The 21,920-nt window shown below is 43.4% G+C and overlaps 1 protein-coding gene across 2 annotated transcripts in view; it reads left to right on the forward strand.

Moving 5' to 3' along the window:
• The window catches only part of STEAP4 (STEAP4 metalloreductase), a 35,453-nt gene extending 14,694 nt beyond the window's left edge, over nt 1-20,759 (forward strand). For both annotated transcript variants that reach the window (XM_015424141.1, XM_015424140.1), the window contains exons 2-5: nt 13,101-13,577; nt 14,679-15,206; nt 17,277-17,441; nt 19,147-20,759. In XM_015424141.1, coding sequence (XP_015279627.1) covers nt 13,122-13,577; nt 14,679-15,206; nt 17,277-17,441; nt 19,147-19,413 — 1,416 coding nt within the window. In that variant the 5' untranslated portion in view covers nt 13,101-13,121 and the 3' untranslated portion in view covers nt 19,414-20,759. The remainder of the gene's footprint in view (nt 1-13,100; nt 13,578-14,678; nt 15,207-17,276; nt 17,442-19,146) is intronic.
• Nucleotides 20,760-21,920: the final 1,161 nt, after the last annotated feature.

The raw sequence follows: 21,920 nt of genomic DNA on the forward strand, positions 1-21,920 counted from the left end.
CAAGTAGTTGATTTGGGGGTGGAGGAGGAGCAGGGAGGCCCTGACCAGATCTGGAACCAGATAGAAAGCCCAGGAGGACCCTGGCCACAATTCCCCCCAAAATAGTAAACTGTATCTTTTAAGTACGTTATAATTATAGGGTCAAACTTTGTCAGAAGTCAAAGAGCTAGTATAAGAAAATAAATGAAAATTACAGCTAAACCTTACTGATAATTGGCATGTTGATTAATAACCCGTACAAGTTTCTGCAGCCCAGACACTGGCACACATAAAGAGTCTCACAACAACAGGGAAACCCTGGCTAATTGTTTTATTGCATAAATCTTAGGATGAGCACCTGGCAAAAAAGGTATTTTTTAGATCTGGATTTTTGGATGGGCATAAATGCTGATATTTCATGGTATTTGGGTCCCCCGATAAGCATCTTGAGATTCAAGTTTGGATTTCCCCCAGATTCTGGAATTCTTTGGGTTCCATTATTCTCTATGGGAGACTTTTTCAGAGAGCTGGCATGGCTTTTTTTCAACCAGATAACACCAAAATTGCAGGGAGGCTGGAGCTGCCTGCCCACTACTGATCTCCGCAAAAGGATCTCAAGCAAATTGGACCAAATTCTACTGTCCCATGAACCAGGGGCCCCATCTCATCCTATTTGCAGGGGTGTGGATTGGGAGGAAAGAACAGCCTTGAGAGAGGGCCCCCCTGACCCCACAAAGGAGAGAGGGAAGGACAAAGGGAGGAGGAGCCAGCCGAACCCACAGCTCTACCTAGCCCTGTGCTTGGCTCGCAACAGCAGGGAGCCACCTTTCCAGGCTAGGTGAGACTCATACCAGCTGTGAGCCACCTTGCCTGGGCTGGGTGAGTCTCACACTGGCTGGGAATCCCCTTCCCCAGGATGGATGAGACTGATGCCAGCTTGGAGCTTCCTTCCCCAGTTGGGCAAGATGCATCCCTCCCCCCTCTATCCCATTGCCCAGGGAAGATGCTGAAACAATAACATGGGCCTGACATCCTTAAAATGCCAGGCATGGATATCCCCAAATATTTCCAGAGCTATAAAGGACCCGGATACCACCATTCCCAGGCATCCCAAATATTGTGCCAGATACCTGAATACACCCCAGAATACCAATAGGGTATTTTTTCAGGCATGTATTCAGACTGGCTATATCTGAGTGCACATCCCTACATACATCTGTGCATGGTTTGCATTTGGATTACTGGCAATTGTTCACCCCTATCATTTCCCTGATGCTGGGAAAGACTGAAGGTCAAAGAAGCCGGGGACGGCAAAGGATGAGATGGTTAGACAGTGTCATAGATGCAACGAACATGAAATTGAGCAAACTTCAGAGGACCGCGGAAGACAGGAAGGCCTGGCGTGATCTGATCCATAGGGTCGTGAAGTGTCGGACTCGACTGTGTGACTGAACAACAAAAAAAAATCATTTCCCTTTCTGTAAAGTATCTCTAAGGATCCCTTCCGTTCCAAAAATGTCTGCCTGCCATTTCCTTCACATACTGGTTATTCTGACATGCCACCTACCCCTTCAATTGGCCCACCCAGTTTTGGAAGGGACCACACACCAGCATACAGGTCCTTCCTTAAGACATTCATCTGACACAGTCCCTCATCTATCAGACAGCACTAGCCTGCTCTAATACTGGAGTACACATGGCTGAAAGCAAATAAATTACAGTCTGATCACAAAATACAATCTGCCCTCTGAGAAACGGGTTTAAGAGAGAAATTTATTCTGATGTGAACTTGTCAGTTACCACCTAGTTTTGAAACTTGCTGCAACAGCACATAGATACTTTGTACAGAAGTGCCACACAATCTGATCATACATCAGGGTTATGCTGTGGTCTTAGGTAGCACACCTGTGTGAGAGTTACTGGGGCATTCCTCTGTAAAGGTAAAGGTTCCCTTGCTCGAAAGCCAGTCGAATCCGACTCTAGGGTTGCGGTGCTCGTCTCCGTTTCAAAGCCGAAGAGCCAGCGCTGTCCAAAGACGTTTCCATGGTCATGTGGCCAGCATGATTAAACACCAAGGCGCACGGAACGCTGTTACCTTCCCACCGAAGTGGTACCTATTTATCTACTTACAATTTCTTGCTTTCAAACTGCTAGGTTGGCAGGAGCTGGAACTAGAGACGGGAGCTCACCCCGTCTTGCGGCACCTGGGTCTCGAACTGCTGAACTACCGACCTTCCACAGCCTGCAGTTCAGTGTCTTAACCACTTGAGCCACCTTAGCACCATTCCTCTGTATAAACCTCTATTTTTAGAGGAAAACTAGAAAGGAGTCGTATCCAAATTATAACGTATTTGGGATTTTTTTAATGGTTTAGAGAAGCTTTTTGGCTGGGCTAGCCTAATGTCCCAGACTGGCAGAGGGTACTGTCCCATATCTGTTGAGATTAGAACAGAAACAGGACTCCTTGAGAACAAGAGTCAAGAAGCAGAGAGAACCGCAAGTCAAGACTGCTTCCAGGACAGACGCTAAGAGAATCTAGCAAAAGTTTGGAGTGCAGGAACATGTCTACCAAAACAGCAAAGATTCTAGCTGAAACAAAGGCAAAGTTAGGATTGCCAGCAAATGCTGGGAGATTTGGGGGGCAGTACTTGGGAAAGGGGGACTTTCAGAGGAATGTGACATCACTTCTAGGTGATGCTTTAGCAATTTCCACCCATCTCTTTGGTCCTTACCATAGATTAAATTTCTAGAATGGCATGAAAGATGTGATGTAAGTTCTCAGTGGAGGGTCAATGGATGTGACTGTATAGAAATATTAATTTCTGTGGGCTCCATGTCTCCCTTTGAATGTTCTATAGGTTTCATGTTTCTCCCTTGGAATGTATCTTGCTGACCCCCTGTTGTTCTGATTTCCTATGCAAGCCAGATGGCTGACCATTTGGCCAATAGCCCTGCAATAAACATTCCTTCACTCGCTGGCAGAAGAGCAGATGCCCTAGCCGACGAGCAAACAGGCACGTAGGACCAAGGTGGGTTGGACCCTGGGGATCATCTTACTGCAGAGAATGGTTCCCAGACTTAGCCTATCTCTCACCCATTACCATGACAACCCCAAAAAGTGGACAACCCCTTCCTCATTGGATTGGCTACTGGCCATGGCTGGTCATAATGTGATTGGGGTTTTTAATTGTCTGACCATTGGAGAGGAGCTCACTTTTTCGCTTGCTCTCTCTCTTCTGTTCTTGCTGTATTCTCTGTTGCCCTGTATGCTGTCTCTGCCATGTGGCCTGGGACAGAACAAAGGATTCTTTGGTGCAGCTGAGCACATGGCTGCATACTTGCACAAAGATGGGATTTCTGCTGAAGATCCCGTGGGATCTTGTTGGACTGCATACTTGGACATTCTTGACTATGGATCCTCCTGGTAATTATGCATATCTCTAATGTCTAGTCAGGGCCAAGAGCCATAGGTTTTCTTGTTTTGAATTCTTATCATTCTGAGTACAAGCTCTGTACTGAATAAACCTTATTCTTGTTTATTAAACGTGTCTGCTTGATGTGTAACTGACTCCAAGCTAACTCTAGTTGCCTGAACTGCTCACCAAAGTATGCTACCTTGCTAAGAGTATTCTTGTATAAAGTCCCAGAGGCCAGTTAAGAGTTTGAACCTTGCTCTTGGACTGGAAGGGGACTATAGTGGGAAAGGTTCTGGTGGCTGTGTCTGTAAATCAACAGAGCCTAACTCTCCTGGGTTTTTGTGTAATTTCATTGTTCCAGTGAAAAATTCTTTCTCCTACCATTCCTGGACTGGACTGGGGAGGAGAGAGAACCTTTACAGTGACTTACTTCCAGGTGATGTGCTAGGAATCCCACAATCTCTATTGTGTTACCATAGAAGTTGGAGGAACTTCCTAGAGCATGAGCATCAGTGCCATTCTACCCCCACCCTGGTTATCACCAACTCCTCACATTATTGAGGGTGGGGAACTGGGGACTGAGAGCAGGGGTGGGAAATTTCTTGCTGTCACTGGGCAAATGGTAAGTCTAGATTAAAGAGTTCAAGCAGCAGTCCTAAACTTCCTGCACAGAAGTTTTACATCCTGTTTTATTCAATCAGTGTCTGAAAGGAAAAGAATAACAGAGAAAATGGGTTTAGAACAGAACTGCACGCTGCCAAACATGGCAGAGTTGATGGATCACATATTAATTTAAAACGACCAGCCAAATATTGGGCTGCAGGCAGCCCTGGGTAATACCAATGTGCACGGCTAAACCAACAGCACAATACAATGCGATTATTTTACAGTGTTTGTCAGTGTGTTGATTTTGGATCCTTTAAAAAAGGCCCCCTTTCTAATGACCACTCAGTTCTAAAGTTCACGACATAGCCTTGGGCAATTGTCACCCTCTCTCAGGCTGTCCTTCACAGGGCTATTGTGAGCCTGAAACACAAAAATGAGGTCCTTGGACGAAAGTCAAAATGCAAATATAACTAGTAAGTAATTGTGGGTTGGACTGATTAATAGTTCTATTTAAAACATATTCCCCCCTTATCTTTCAGCAGCTGACAGAATGTATAATTATAAAAAAATAACCATCAACTTACATATCAATAGCACACAGCCCATTAAGAGAAAAAGCCTCCACACAACTATTTGTAACTGGATATAAGTGTCCCATTCTTGGCACACCTACTCAAACCAGGGCAAAAATGCACCATACACAGCACAAACTGTCAGGAAACCTGGATATCTGTGTTGATGCGCTTGTATCACAGCATGCACAATGTAGACCTCAGTACAGACTACAGTGGGTTGCTGTACTATCTTAAGAATGAATGACACGTTATGCTCTGCAAGTGCAAAGGCCCACAGGAGAGTGCTTTGTCTCAGTCACCATCACATTGAATAATCAAACTTCAGCACTTTCATTTAGCAATCAGGGTCACAAATTAAAAATTAAACCCATAGATGTGCTGGGGAGGGGGTGCCAAACATTTAATACTAGAGGAAATCTGAGTACAGCTTTCAGGGAAGAAGAGGCAGAACTTCTGTGTTCAATGTAGACTTCTATTTATTTTATTATTTATTAAAATACTTATACCCCATCTTTCCTCTTGACTCAAGACAGCTTACAAATAATAATTAAAACTTCATAGATTAAAATCAAACAAAAATCCCCAAATACCTCTTTCGCACCCCGTTCAAAGAAGCCTGCTGTTCATATCCCTTCAAAAGCCCTGGCAATCAAGCAGGCCTTGCTGCGCCTCCTGGAGATGTCCAAGGAGGGGCCTCCCCTCCCCTCTTCAGGCAGCCCATTCCACAGCATGGGAGCCACAGTGAAGAAAGCCCAAGCTCAGGCCCGTACCCCATGGGCCACACTGAGTAGGGGAACATCCAGCACGTGGCAGCCTGATGACCGTAGTCGGCACATGGGGGAACACATGGAGGAGATGGTCCTTCAGTATGTGGGTTCCAGTCTGTGAAGGGCTTTAGAGGTCATAACCAGCACCTTGAACTGAACCTGAAAGCATCCAGTGTTGCTGTGTAAGAACGGGCAAGACATTTTCCCGTCAAGCCCCTGAAAACAAGTGGGGAGCTGCATTCTGGACCAACTGTAGTTTCTGAGTCTTGAAGGGCAGCCCAGTGCACAGCATCTTACAGTAGTTCAAACAGAAGATTATGAAATCCTTGTGCCACGTCCGTCTAGTCTGCCTTTCTCACTGAGACTCATTATATAGTGTAGGTCAACAGCGATCAACAGGATGGAATATCCAATAAGCAATGCAATCGGATTTGGACTGCAGAAATCTGAAACAGAGCTGAAACAAACCTGAAACAAAGCAGAAGCATTTAAACACGGCACGTGAAACGATGCAGAAGTTACTCAGTAGGAGCAGACATTACACAGTAGTAGAGGCCCTATCCTTTCCCCAAAGCATCTCTCTGAACTATTTCATCACAGTGCAGCCTTATAACCTGCGTAGAAAAAAAGTCTTCTGAAGAATTCAGTTTTGCACAGTTTGCAGGAAGCCAGGAGAGGGAGGGAGCCTTCCTAACCCTTATCAGGCAGGCCATTTCAAAATGTGGGGGAATAACACGTCCAGAACTTAATATGTAATTGTACAGTTCAAGTCACTGAGGTAGACTGTGCACAGACTCAACAGGAAAGCAGGTGAATACCTCTATCCCTTAGCGAGTAGGAAGAGAGTAAGAAATAAATAATAAGTAAATTACAGTGTATTAGGACCACACGCTGCCATATGTTGTGCTCCCAGAAAACGTCCTCATGTTCTGAAGGGGACTGCACAGAAAGCATTTCTGGTAGATCATACATTCCATAAGGACCATCCCCTAAAATCCAAGAGTCACAACTTTTTAACCACTTGTAAAGAAATGCACTCGTGTTCCTGACCACTATATTCAGCCCTTTTTGTTCCAATTTTGGCGGAAACAGTGAGATGATAGAGCTATACTTAGCAAAAAAAATACAGTGCACAGTAAATGTTGTTTTACTTATTTATTGCATTTCTGTAGTGTTTATTCCCCATAAAAGAACCAAATATATTTCTCTAGTATTCTGTTGCCAAAAAGCAATATATCGCTGTAAAACCATGGTACTGCCAAATAAAGTCATGCTGCCACCTAGTGGTATAGAATGTTGTCTACATACCTAAATCTCACAGGCGCTCTTTTGAATATTGCCTTAAAACATTCCCAAACTGGTGGGGGGGGGGGTGAGTTTGGACTGTTTATTTCCCCTTAACCAGCACATAAAGAAACTGCTGTTTTGCCGCCAAGACCAGCAATTTTAAAGAAAATAAATGTCCAGCTTGTCCTGGTGGGGTGTCAGTGGGAACTCTTTTGCAAAGACCCCTTAATAAATCCAAATTCTCTGGAGATTCATTCCCACAATATACAAAGTACAAATGAATGCATGAGGGCATTTCTTCATCTGCACACACACCTCAAATTATACAAAGATGAAACTTTAATTGTCTATTACCATCATTATATAATATGACTGAAGACATAGGGGAAAATAATTAGCACTGTTGCATTTAAGTTACCCGTTAAATCATCATTTAATTGATGCTGATTATAGCCATTCTCACGAGTTCCACTGAATTAACTTTGTGACTTGCGGCACAGTTTTATGCATCCCCAATCAGCATGTCTAGAATTGCACCATTAGTGAGACATTGCAATTTACATAGACAAAATACATTATGAGTTCGATACATTAAAACCATTGATTATTTCTCTTAATGTCTATGAAGTCAGAACTCTGCATCAGTTTCTTTCACAAATACTGAGGAATATATTCTTGCATAAAACGCTTTGCTTTTATGGGTCCCTCCCCAGGGAAGAAAGAAATCTTAGTAAATTGAAGTAGGTGGTGGTATATATGTTTGAGTGAAGACTCTAGGGAACAAAAAGTTTCCAAACGTACCTGTGAAAGCCACTAATCCATATAACACAGTTCTAGAGACTTGTCTTCAATGTGGCTAGCAGCCTGTTCCAAACAAGCTGTGTACATCATTTTGTCACAAGGAATACAAGGGAGCATATATTTAATTTATTAAATTCTGAACAACTTGTAAAACACAAGCCTCTCTTGCGTTTTGTGCTGAATCCCAAGAATATCTGTAAAAGAGAAGCCTGCAGAGCTTCCTCCATTTGAGTTTTGCAGGACACCAGAATCATTAGGAAGTCTTTCGAACATTACAGAAATCTACTACTCAGCCTCCCTTCTCAGGGAGTGAATACAAACAGTGAAGAGAAATTCTTCAAGCCACCCTCAGATGGGATCCTTGGAGAGGTCTAGTTATATCTTTTGCCAGTTAACTTTAAAGAATGACTGACTGTTCCCAATGGAGTCAAATGTATGTCACCATAAACAAAAAAGTTTTCTTCAGCAATTCCTTCACAAATGACTTTTCCATTGGCTTATTAACTGGATAGAGAGAGCAGAGAGAACCTTTTCTCCCTCTCCCATGTAAGCCTGTGCTTTATTCATGTTATAAATGTATGTATGTTTGTGGTTGCTGACACATTTGCACACACCTGGACTATGGGTTGTGAATTCCTATGGCTGGGGAGAAAGCTGCTTGCTTTGAAATGCTGTGTCCTGCAGAGCTCCTGGCCTGCTGTTATGCAAATGGAGTTCTGCACACAAACACAGCTAGCAAAGAATGATGGGAGCAAGACAACATGGTGGGCCCTTGTTAGCAGAACAACAACTCTTGCATCGTATATTCTCCATTACTGAGAGATGGAGTGGCACGCTCTGTAGAAACCTGATCTGCATTGGAATGCGTTTCCTGTCAAAGAAGCTAAGGGTCGTCAGCACAACAAAGGAGATGTCCTCCAGTGGAGAATCACCACATGGCTGAGGGGAATTCCAGAAGATAGCAATAGAGTTTCAAATGTCGTCCCACCCATAGTTACCGGCCCCTAGCTACCTGCAGCCAATACGGAGAAACTATGGGATGGATCTGGAAAGTCAGGTGAGATTACGGGCAGGCAGGGGCCCCCCCCCCCTTGGCTTTCAGTTATAACAAAGAGCACGGTTTTGGCCAGTAGAAGAAGCTTGCTTGCTAGCCTGGCCTTCGTACTCTTGCTTTGAGCAGCTGCTAAAAGCCTCTGCTGAGCTGCAGGTATGCAGAACTCTGCTAACCTGTTAATCTGCTAAACTGCTTTGTTTAGCTGAACAAAGCAGATAGATGTTGCCTTGCTTTAAAGGTGGAACCAGCCTCATTCCACCAGCAACCATGCTGTTGATGAAAGCCAAACCATGCTTTGAGAGAGAGACAGAGCAACGGCTGCTGTTGATGCTGGCAGGCTAACCATGCATCTCAAATCCCTCAATCTTTCCTTAAGATGAAGCCCTCTATTGAATCTCTCTAAAAATGCGCATTAGAGACATTCTACCACGTCTTGAGAAACCTGTATAAGGGCCAAGAAGCAACAGTTAGAACCGGATATGGAACAACTGCTTGGTTTAGCATAGGAAAAGGAGTACGACAAGGATGTATATTGTCACCTTGCTTATTTAATATATATGCAGAGTACATCATGCGAAATGCTGGCCTGGATGAATCACAAGCGGGAATTAAGATTGCTGGGGAAAAGATCAACAACCTCAGATATGCAGACGATACCACTCTAATGGCAGAAAGTGAAGAGGACCTAAAGAGCCTCCTGCTCAGAGTAAAAGAGGAGAGTGCAAAACTGGGCTTGAAGCTCAACATCAAAAAAACTAAGATCATGGCATCCGGCCCCATCACTCCTTGGCAAATAGAAGGGGAAGTTGTGGAAGTGGTGACAGACTTCACGTTCCTGGGATCCCAGATCACCGCAGACTGTGACAGCAGCCATGAAATTAAAAGACGCCTGCTCCTTGGGAGGAAAGCGATGGCGAACCTAAACAGCATGATAAAAAGTAGAGACATCTCCCTGCCAACAAAAGTCCGCATGGTCAAAGCAATGGTATTCCCAGTAGTCATGTATGGCTGCGAGAGTTGGACTATAAGGAAGGCCGAGCGCCGAAGAATAGATTCTTTTGAACTAAGGTGCTGGAGAAGACTCTTGAGAGTCCCTTGGACTGCAAGAAGTTCAAATCAGTCAATCCTAAAAGAAATCAACCCTGACTGTTCCCTGGAAGGCCAGATAATGAAACTGAAGCTCAAATACTTTGGCCACCAAATGAGAAGGGAGCACTCACTGGAGAAGACCCTGATGCTGGGAAAGATTGAAGGTCAAAGAAGACGGGGACGGCAAAGGATGAGATGGTTAGACAGTGTCATAGATGCAACGAACAGGAAGTTGAGCCAACTTCAGAGGACGGCAGAAGACCGGAAGGCCTGCCAGACCCCCCCCCCTCCAGGGATTCTTCCCTTCCCTTTTCAACCATCAAGGCAACAGAACTGGACTTCTAGAATGGGTGAGCATACCATCGTTTCAGCCAACTTCCTATTTCTAAGCAACTAAAGTAACTATTTTTATATTTCTTTCTGTAACGCTAAAGAAACTTGTATGATTGAGCGTATGATTCTATTATTGTATGTATGTGAGCCAAATATTATTATTTAGTAAAAAGAACAACTTGATTTTAAGATACAAAACCTTGTCTCCATTTATAACTGGGAAGTTCCTCAGGGAGGGATTGGACTCCTGTATAACAGGCTACAAATCCACCAAATAGTGCCCCCGCTGTACATAAAGCAGGTCAGGCTAACACGCAAAATACTAGAAATCAAGGGCATCCAATGAAGCTGATGGTCAGTAGATTCAGGACAACCAAAAGGATATACCTCTGTATACAACAAGTGATTAAAATTTAGAATTTGCTACCAGATGTAGTGATGGCCACTGGTATAGGTGGCTTTAAAAGGGGATTAGACAGATTCAGGGAGGTCTGTCAATGGTTGCTTGTCCTGGTGACAAAAGGGAAGTAAATCTCGGAATAGCAGTGCCAGGAGGCAATAATCAGGGAAAGCCTCAGCCTCTCTGCCCTTTCACAGTAGCTAGTTGGCCAGTGTGTGCGGCAGGATGCTGGACTAGATGGACCACTGGTTTTGTTCAGAAGTACTCTTGTTATGTTCTTATTTAAAAAATTAATGAAGTAAGTGATCAGGGCGCATTAAGTTAATCTTTTTACCACTTTTCTTTGCAATTACTTGCTATCTATATTGTTATAGACTTCTTTTGTTCCTCCCGGTTTTGTTTAGTACATTTCCAGTTAACATTGGGGGTGGGGGAAGAAGATTAAAAAAAGGAAGCAGACAGGGCTCAGAAAAATGAGATGTAGTCACAGATAGCCAAATGTGGAATTTTGTTGAGAACAAACATTTATGATTAGCAACCAGAAGGCAACCCTCTTGAGGCATGATTTGGGCCTTGGGACAACCGATACTCAAAAGGTTCTTGTACCTCAGTCCACTGATGTTGGCCACATACACACATAGAGGGAGTGATCTGAAGTATTTGCTCGGAAGGCCCAATTTATTCAGTGGGGTTTATCCCAGGAAAGTGTTCCTAGGACTGCATCCAAAAGGCCTTAGTTCCTCTTGCTTATGTTGGCTTCCATCTCCCAAACTGCAGTGTTTTCCATTGGTAGTACTGCAGCTCACACTCATATGGTCATCATTCCACTGCTAAAACACTTGTCTGGGGAGTAAAGGCAGTGGCTACCCAGTACACATTTGTCCACACCCCTCCTGCTTTCTCAAAACAGCTGCCTAAAATTATCTTTCTTTAAACTTTCTTTCTCTCCATTCTTGGTGCACCATATGTAATATCAATATTTACCTTCCGATGCTGGTTGTGATCAATTCTAAGGGCAACTGAGGTCTCCTGCTGGTGTAAATAGCATACACGTTTAGGAAAGTGTATGTACAACATCTGTCCATTTTATTTATCCCCATTAAACCCAGGACCGTAGCTACAGTGGGGCATCTTGGGGCCTTGCCCCCTGACTTACTGCCAGGGCCCCCTGACTCCCCATCCAGCCCAGGCCCCCCAACTTCCATTTTTTTATTTTGTGGTGCTCCCTTGGGGAGTGTTGAGGGTGTCTGTGCGGGGTGCCCTCTGAATTATTTAAAGGCCCCCTGAATTAAAAAGATCCTGGCTATGGGCCTGATTAAACCTATCCATTCTCTGCACCCTGGAAGAAGGAACTGACTGTCAGAACTGCAGTACTGACTTTATTTTGTACTAGCCTGAAACCTGTGATTCGCTACGGTATTTAACTTCCGTAAATCTAGTTATTATAATACTGATTATGTAAAGTTTGAAATCTAACATTTGTTGTAGGAATTCTAATGGAGATGAGACATACGTACTTTCTCTCTCTCTACTGAAGGACCTCTCTGTAGACTGCTGGGGTGGGCTCCCTCATGGCTTTAAGCACCCTGCAACCACTGCTGCACCTGACAGACAACTGCCTGTTAGGTGTAGTTGGTGGGAGGAGTGTGTTGGAAGCCTTCAGAGAGGCTGAGCCAGCAGCATCACTAAGATGATCCTTCTGGGACAACATTCCTGATGGATTAAAGTACCCTGGTCCTGCTCCTAAATCTGACAGACACCTGCCTGTCTGGTGTTGGGGGGATTATGTTTAAAGGCATCAGGGAGACTGGGCCAGCAGCAGGGCTAATGCAATCTTGCTGAGCAAACCTCCCTGGTGGCTGTAAGCATCCCACCTCCTCTCCTACACCTGACAGGCAGCTGCCTGTCCAGTGTAGGACGGGGAGGGGGGAGGAGTATTAGAATCCACTGTGGAGGCAGGGCTGGCAGGAACACTAAGGCATTACTGCTGTGGCAGGCTCCCTCGTGGCTTTAAGCACCCTGCAACTGCTGCTGCACCTGCCAGACAACTGCCTGTCAGGTGTAGAAGGGGGGAGCATGCTTGAAGCCATAGGGAGGCTGGGCCAGCAGCTTTGCTTCACCTCACAGGTGGTTGGCGACTCCTGATTTCCTCAACTTTTATTAGCTCTCTGTAGTCTGGGGTTTTTTTAATCTCAGAACATCGAGCTCCACAGGTGACCAATCAGAGAGTAGGGGTTGCAAGGAGGCAGCAGCCTGGCAGTCACATAGGAAGCTATGGGGGAGCACATTTTACCCCTTTTGACCCCCCTAGGGGTTGAATTTCTAAAAACCCTTTCATAGTGAGCACCTACTTCACAGTAGGAGCGCTCTCCCCGAATTTGGTGTCTCCAGGTCCAGCGGTTTGGCCTGGGCATTGATTTTATGGTGAGGGGGCTTTCTTTTATATATATATGAGAGGCCAAAGGATATATATGAGAGGCCAAAGGATGCAATAGGTCCATAGAGATAGAGCCAGTGTTGCATAAAAACACCCAGGAAACAAACAATTCACTGTAGTATTTGGCAGGAGCTAGTCTGGGTCCAATGCCAGCATAAGGCTGGACTTTTAGATACAAGCAAGTGATCTCATGCAATCATGCTGATCTGTAAACAAACCATCTTTCAGATCAGGAGCGTGGGTCTTGTCAAGTAACAATGCATGTTGAGGTTCAGGCTACTGTGAGTCCCTTTAGTCACAGTAAGTAGGTTTTTTAAAAAAAGAACTTCAATATATACTGTCTTGTATTCAAACAGATAACTTTGTAGTTGTCCAAAATGGAGAAGCATTCCACCACTGCAATACCACTTACTTCAGCTCTACCTAACAAGAAGCAGACCGTGTGTATTTTTGGAACAGGAGATTTTGGAAGATCTCTAGGACATAAGATGATGCAGTGTGGCTATACTATAGTATACGGAAGCCGAAATCCTGAGAATTCCAAACTGATTCCTCAAGGAGCCACGGTGTTATCCCATGCAGAAGCAGCAGAGACCTCTGACATCATCATCCTAGCAATTCACAGACTATATTATGACTTTCTGGGAAAGCTGAAGGAAACTCTCGGTGGGAAAGTGCTGGTGGATGTTAGCAACAACCTCAAAATAAACCAGTATCCTGAGACCAATGCTGAATATCTTGCCCAGCTGTTACCAGAGAGTAAGGTGGTAAAAGCATTTAACACAGTGTCAGCGTGGGCTCTACAATCAGGAGCACTGGATGCAAGCAGACAGGTAAGAATATCTCTGGAATAAAAGGTGGCACACACACCTCATCAGGAAACCCAAGCCTGGGTTCCTCTGAGCCACTGCCTCCCAGCCTAGTAAGCAGTGCTCAGACTTGTGGGTCCCTGAGGTTAAATGCACACAAGAAGACCAAAACCTTTAGAAAAATACACACAGGTTTATTGAGCAAAAAACTTAATAATACTGCTAAACAACACAGTCTCTAGAGTTAATTAGAAAAGGACACAACAAAATTTAACTTTTCCTTTGACACTTTAGTACCTGGCATTAACTGGTGCACCATTCAAAATTGCAGAGTCCAGGCTAGAAGCTTATGCCTCTGTCCCATGGGATCAAAAGTGAGTGTAGTGTCACCTGTATCTAATGCCCAATTATAGTTTCTTGCTCTCTGGCATCAGGCAGTCTTCAGAATCCAATCAAAGCGGTCATTCACTGGAGCCCTCCAAGATATGATGCAACTTGCTCCTGGCTCCTCCCTCCCATCTAGTTACAGAACTGAGTGCAGGTTTTTCACTTAGTCAATTACCACATTCTGATATCAGGCCTTGAAAGAGATACAGATAGTATCTATGAGAAATGCTAATTAAGAAACACCTGCAAGCTGAAACAGGCCCACTATTATTCATGTTAACCCTTGGTAAAACTAGGGTGCTTTTCCTCACACACCGGTATGTAAAGGGAAGTCACAGAAGGTAAGGTTGAAAGATCCCATTCCATGTTCAGATGTCCATTTCATCAGATGTGATGAAGGCAGCTTTGACTCTTGAAAGCTTATGCCTTCGAAATTTCATCCACCTTTAAGGTGCTAGTGGACTTGAATCTTGCTCTTCTTCTGCGGACTGACAGGGCTAACCCAACTGAAACTATGTTCCTGAATTGTATCACTTAGACTTCAGGTCTAATTATCTATAGAACGTCTAAAGGCACAACTGTCTTTGTTTTATTCTCTGTCCCAAAAAGTCAACAATAAAGGAAAACCATTTCACTAAGAGAACAACCAGATTCTTGTTCCAGTCAGATACATGATTACTATGAAGATGCAAACTATTCCTTTTGTTGTTGTTTTTTGTTTGTTTGTTTTTGCTGCAGGTGTTTGTCTGTGGCAATGACAGCAAATCAAAAGAAAAGGTGATGGATATTGTTCGAAGCCTTGGTCTCACTCCGTTGGATAAGGGATCGCTCTTAGCAGCCAAAGAAATCGAAGATTATCCTCTGCAGCTCTTCCCTATGTGGAAGTACCCCATTTATCTGTCCCTGGGCCTCGCGGCATTTCTTTTCATCTACTGTCTAATCCGTGATGTAGTCTACAGTTATGTTACGAGAAACAAAGACGTTTCCTTTTTCATAGCTATTAGTATTCCAAACCGGGTCTGCCCTGTTGTGGCACTGATCCTTCTTGCTGTGGTTTACTTGGCTGGGATCTTTGCAGCTATTCTTCAGTTATACAGAGGGACAAAATACAGGCGCTTCCCAGACTGGCTGGACAAGTGGATGCTCTGCAGAAAACAGCTGGGCCTGGTTGCCTTGGCTTTTGCTTTCCTACATGTTTTGTATACGCTTGTCATTCCTATACGCCATTATGTAAGATGGAAGCTCAGCTCTAATCTTATCCAACAGGTAAACTGACATTGTGCTGTTTCTTTTCCTATTTCACCACCAACCTTGAGGGGTGGAACAACTTTGTAGGACCATCTTCTGGGTGGCCTTCTGATGTCAGTGAGAAAGCACAAGAGGACGCCATGCTTGATAGACTCCACTTTGTGCAGATAGTGTTCTCTCCACTGTCATCTCACTTACACAGAGACATCTGAGGGGGAGGGGGAGGCCTACTCCATGTGGGAGTGGTGTGGCGATCACCTAGGCCTCAAGGCCCTGGCACATTTCTGATTACATCCTCACAGATACAGTGGGGCCATTCCAGTCTTTTTGAACTCCTTTCATAGTCTGTGACTATAGTAAGGACTTCAAAAAAAGTATGTATTTATTTACAAAATGTGTATCCCACAGGCTATTCATATAATCTGATACCTTTTCCCATCCTGTATTCATGGATTATCAGAAAGCACCCACATTTTAGTTTACATCAGCCATTTCATCAAGAAGACATTAACACCACTCATGCAAACTGCCACGAGTTCCCCTAGGTCTTTGTCTACCCTGAGAAATCTAATCAAGGTATTATTTAGGGACACACACATCAGTGCGCCTTAGGGTCAATTTTTCCTGCACCTGGACACACTCTGCCCAATGCAGTGTGTGGATGTTCTCAGCACTAAACATTGCACCTCTGCTCTCTGTGGGCGTCTTCTGTCTCTCTGGAAAATGCTACCCACTTCCCTCACTGCCTTCCATGAACCTTGATCTCCAGGACCTGGTATATATTGCCCTCCCCAAATGTTTCCCCGCTACTTCCTTTTATTTTTTCCCTCTTAGATAGTTTGTGTGCTTCCCCCTTGTGCTTTGTATGTATGTTTGCTCTTTATTCTTTTATAATAAAACCCCTTTTCTGTCGTACTTCAGTCTGGTTTACTTGAGAGTTCTCAGGGAACCATCCCCGTAAACGGTAGTTGAGATCTCCTAGTTACCCCCTTCTTGTTTGTCTCCAATTACACTAATTCCCCCAATTAATATCGGAGACACCCCCTCTGGATAACACTATGCCCCACTCCAGCCAACATTCTTGCTGCAGCATTCTGTAGCAGTTGAAGTTTCCAAATACTTCTCAAGGCAGGGCAGCTTCACACAGAGCACATTGTAGTAATCTAATCTAGATGTAACCAGGGCATGCACCACAGCAGCAAGATCTCGTCTGCCCAGGAAAGGTTGCAGCTGGCTAACCAGTCAAAGTTGATAAAAGGTACACCTGGCCACAAATGCCAGGCCTGGGTCCAAGAGCACCCCCAGACTATGGACCTGTTCCTTCAAGGGGAGTGCAACCCCATCCAGAACAGGTGACACCATAATTTCCCAGTCCAGACCTTCCACCCACCTGTAACACTTCCATCTTGTCGGGATTCTGTTTTGGCTGAATTAAAGGAGTCCACAAGAAAGAAAATTCAACAAATTCAGTTCATGTCCTTTATATTTGTATCCCACCATTCCTCCAAAGAGCTCAGGGCAGCACCCATGGTGCTCCCCGCCTTTATTTTATCTTCACACCCACCCTTCAAAGTAGATTATTTGCATCACTGCTGTGGACTGCTTCTCACTCACGTCACTTTGTCCATCATCTTAGGCTCTGAGCCACCTAAAGGGGTGTTTGAGCAAAAGTGTGTGCTGGATGCTTTTGGCAGACCGGAACAACCACATTTTGTGGGATTCCTGCCAGAGTCCATTTCTGTTATCCCATCCAGCCTTCCCTTACGTCACCAGTGTAGGCAAACCTTCATCTTCAGTCGCCATAGAGGGGGACTTTTTCTTTCCCAGCCTTTCACCCTAATTAACCAAATATTAGCAACCAGAAAGATTTTCTCTGTTTAACTGAATATTAGGAACTGCATATTAATTAACTGAATGTTTAATTAACCAAATATTAACAACCAAAACGATTTTCTCTGTACCCTAGTGGGTGCAGTTTTTTTATCCCTTGCAAGGCAAAGATGAATTAAGTTTACAAAACTATCAGGATTAACTTTTTGACTCAGGTGACAGACTACTAAAATCTATTCTTAATTTTTCTTGCCTTAGGTATCTAAAAATGAAACCCATCCACTTAATACTGAACGTGCCTGGATTAGTGACTCATATGTCGCTTTAGGTATCTTGGGCTTCTTCCTGTTTGTCCTGCTTGGGATCACATCCTTGCCCTCTGTCGCCAACAGTGTCAACTGGAGAGAGTTTCGGTTTGTCCAGGTAAGAACCTCTTGTCCGAGCTTCTCCTCTTCTTGGTTTTCCTATCCAAATCTACTCAGAAGTGAGATCCACCAATTTCAGTGCAACTTCCTCTCATCAAGTAAATGTGCATAGAACTTCAGTCTCCTGAGGGACAGGGTTCTTTTCCTTTTGCTAATTTTATTTTATATGGTATTGAAGTGTGACCAGGGGTGGAGCAGGTAAAATCAAGTCCCCTGGCATCTTAGAGACCAAGAGTTTCAAGGCATAAGCTTTTGAGAGTCAAAGCTCCATTCATCAGGTATGAGTAGGAAGGGAGATCTCTCTGTCTTTATATCCCAGTCAGAAGGTGGGAGGGGTGTTGTAAAGAAGGGACTTAGGATGCTATGGTACCATGCATATTGTAATCACCTTGACTAGAGCAGACGGGAAATGCTTGGGGGAAGAAAATTAGCATCTGTAGTGGAGGAAGGGGAGGGAGTGGAAATGGAGCTATCACAATCTTTAGTTTATCCATTTTTCAGGTAATCACCAGAGAGTTTTTTCCTGGTTCCTTCCTGTAGAACAACTGCTGCTTTATCTGTGGTTGCCCCAATTTTTAGAATGATCTTTCATTTTTATTCTCGCTTCCCGGACTGTGGGCATTTTGTCAAGATCATTTGCTTGTGAAGGATTAATATACAGTTGACCAAAAGTTTGTGTTTTCAGAAGAGCCCACCTGCCTCCTAGTGGAGTCTGGAGTATTAACAGGGTTACCAACACCGGGCTGGAAAATTTCTGGAGCTTTGGGAAGGATGGCTTTGGGGAGAGGAGGGACCTCCGTGGGGCATAATGCCATGGAGCCCACCCTCCAAAGCAGCATCCGGGGGGGCTGGTCTCTGTAGTCTGGAGATCAGTTGTAATTCTTGGAGATCTCCAGGCTCCATTTGGAGGTTGGCAACCATAAATAGTAGGGAACTAGCAGTAGGTGCAATACGGGTTTTCGGAATGGTTGCAGTTAGGGCTTCAAGGCCCAAGTTGAGTAATATATAAATAAACACGCAGAGTTTCTTCAGAAGAGGCTGAAATAAATTCTTAGAGGAACCTGGAGGATCCTCTAAAGCCCATTATAAAATAAATGGCAGACTTTCTGGGTAACTCATTATAGAGGATTTTATTCTGTGCTGCTACAAGTTATGGGGTTTGAAATTTATTTTTGTACAGGTTTCATCAATGTTTTCTTTTTTAAAAATAACGCAAGGCGCTTTTGCCGCTGGGAAATATTTTAAATAAACTTAGTTCTCCTGCAGATCCTTTGCTATTGTTCACGGCATGTCTTTCTATCTTATGCAAAGGAAAGAACACAGTGCCCCATGGGGCTAATTATTGGTAGGTCTGGCTCACATGATTACAGTGGTAAGCTTCAAGAATGTCATCATCCAGAAGTAGAGTAATCCTGGTCAGCAAACAGCACAATAAAGCCTTATCTAATGCATCACAATTTTTGCCATTGGTAAAATCTTCAGAAGAACACAGTGGGCTTCATTAGCCCAAGATATCCCTAACTCAATTTAGCCTGTAACAAAGGAAATTGTAGTTCTCTTGAGAATCATTTTGACAGCTGTGTCTTTTAAGGGCCCCAATGCCTTTCACAGAATGTTTTTGCTTTCTAATGGATTTGAGCTCCTTGGAGGAAAGCAGAATAAAAATTGAATGAATTATTTCTTCTCTCTTTTTCATCCCACAGTCCTACCTTGGCTACCTGACACTGGTTCTGTGCACTGCCCATGCACTGCTGTATGGTGGAAGGAGGTTTTTGTACACTGGTTCATATCCATGGGGGCTCCCTTCTGCTTACATCCTCTCTCTCATTATCCCTTGCATTGTGTTGGTAATGAAGTTTTTTCTGATATTTCCATGCATAGACAGACCACTCACCGCAATTCGACAGGGCTGGGAGAGGAAACCCAAACACCTGTATGAGCCACACAAACTTAGCGGGTCCTCTGTATGAATTCTTAGCCAATGTACTGTGACTTGTATATAAGTGTAAATATCTAAAAATGGCCAAGGAGTGGGCAACTGAGACACGCTTAAAATGGCCCCAAATCATGAACACCATAATTACTCTGTAACCTAAAGACAACAATTCTTGGCATCACTTAAATGATCATCTTCTAGTTTCCATTCTGCCACAGAGAATGTATGTTTCTTCCTACATCTGGCATTGGAGGAAGCAGTTATAACTGTTTCTTACCTTTCAGCTCACATAGATAGAAAACCACATTGCACTATTTTGAGATTCTATTATTTTTTTTAAAAAAAGTTAAAAATATATTTTTATGTTCATTCTACCTGTTATTAATCCAACTCCTGTTGCATAATTATATATTACTTTTCTTCCCATCATCCCCTTACTGTTCTGGCTGGTACTGGAGCCGTTTCCCTGATGTAGCTAGGCAAGTACTAGAGAATCTATTTCCTAGCCGTTCTCTGGCACCCCTTTCTGATGCACCCAGGGCGCTGCAGCTTGGTCACTCTGGGAATGTGGTTCTATGCTGCCGGTCATTATCATCCAGGCATCCAGCCTTTCAGATATGCCAAAAAGAGCATTCAAAGTGTCAGGGGAACGAGATATTTTGCCCACAGCTGTCTCCTACTTGGCCTGGCCAGCAGCAGTGATAAACATGACAGCAGCCCCAGACAATATACAACAAATAGGGAGGGGGGCAGATAAACATTCCCTGCCAGTTGCAGTATCTCTTCCCCCATTCCTGACTACTGTGAACTCTAAACCAGACTGCCAGTTGCCAGAGCAATGAAGGGAACCTAATATTACCAAATGCCATTAATTTTGTACTATTATCAGTATAATGAGTATATAATGACTTCATTATTTGATTTGTTGCTGTGCAAATTCATGTCCCTGTATTGAAGTTGAGCATCGTATTTAAAAACTAAGCATGTCAGTTATGAATGCTTATGAGCTGAAGGGCCATAACAACAATAATTTTGAATTATGACTTCTATTCTGCTCCTTTTCAGATTCACATTCTTGTCTTAATAAAAGCACTTCAGCCATTGCACAACTGGCAATGGCTCCTCAAAATATTTGTATAAGCATGTTATGTGAAATATCTACACATGCATAAATAGGAAATCCCTTTTTATAAAGGAATTTTGTTACATTTCAGGCTGGCTATGGCTTTATGGTGGGTTTAGGGGGTGTAGTCTTACACAGTGCATTTCCTGTAAATGGATAGCCAGGGGAATATGATTTTCACGACTATTACAACCTACAGCTGTGAATGAAAGCAGAACTTCTAACTACACATTTGTAACAATGAATGGGAGAGAGGTAATAAATTAATCAAAGATTTCTCCGGGTATATTTGTTGTAAAATCTCTGGAGCTAGAGAAGAAACCTAAACAAAAAGATGTTTTGTGGTACATTACAAGCCCAGACTTCCGCTGACTTAGAAAGATGTAACTCTGTTTAGGACTGTGTGCTGTGATCAGCTTATTATAGCATGAGCCTTTCTATAGGCTGGAGCCGGTAAATGAGTGAAGAATTTGAGGACATATGGTCAAGATTTTATAAATGGATAAAAGAACATAACATAAAAACACCTAGACATACAACCAAAATTAAAAAAAAGAATTATATACTTAACTATGAGCAAAATATGGATATTAAAATCATGAGGTGGGAAAGATATAAACTTTTTGGTTACAGTTTGAGGTCAAATGACTATGTAGGGGGGGGGAAAAGATACAAAAGAATCTTCCCAAATGTGTATCTATGTAAGTGTATACATGAAATAATTAAAACAAACAAACAAACCCAGAAGGGCACAGCCATTAGAGTGTCAGACTAGAACCTGGGACATCCAGGTTTGTATCCCTGCTCTGCCACAGGAACTTACTGGGTGACTCTGGGTCCATCACATTCTCTCAACCTAACCTGCTCCACAAGACTGTTGTTGTGAGAACAGAGTGGAGGAGAGGAGAAAAATGTGATAAAGCAGCTTTGGGTCCCGATTAGGAAGAAACATGGGATATAAATTTTAAAAATATGCATCTTCACAAGCCTAATCAATAGTATGCACATAGTTCAGCTCCCTGGTATACACAACATTTTATTACTGTATGTCACTTGCAAGTCACTATGCATGAACACTGTTAGTTAACAAGGTATACTGTGTATCTTTTTAACATAAAGAAAATTCATCAATTTCTTGTCTTTGTTGCTCATATGATGGTAGTAACACCATCAGATTTCTTGGTTCTTGTTCCACCTTTGCCAATGAAGAAGTGATGAACTCTGAATGGGAAGAAAGTAATTAAGTGAAGAGAGACCTGGCCAGTCTCCCTGTATGAGGGAAAACAAGAGAAGAACCTTGAGTAATGTAGGAGTTTACACATCTGAGCCAAACAAACGCAGTTAATAAAACACATCTGTGGAACTGTACTGCTTAATCAGACCGTATATCAGTAAACAAGACCACCAGGTACAATCCT

This window comes from Gekko japonicus, unplaced genomic scaffold (genome assembly GCF_001447785.1).
Source record: "Gekko japonicus isolate JY-2015 unplaced genomic scaffold, Gekko_japonicus_V1.1 scaffold1268, whole genome shotgun sequence".
In the NCBI taxonomy this organism is placed as follows: domain Eukaryota; kingdom Metazoa; phylum Chordata; class Lepidosauria; order Squamata; family Gekkonidae; genus Gekko; species Gekko japonicus.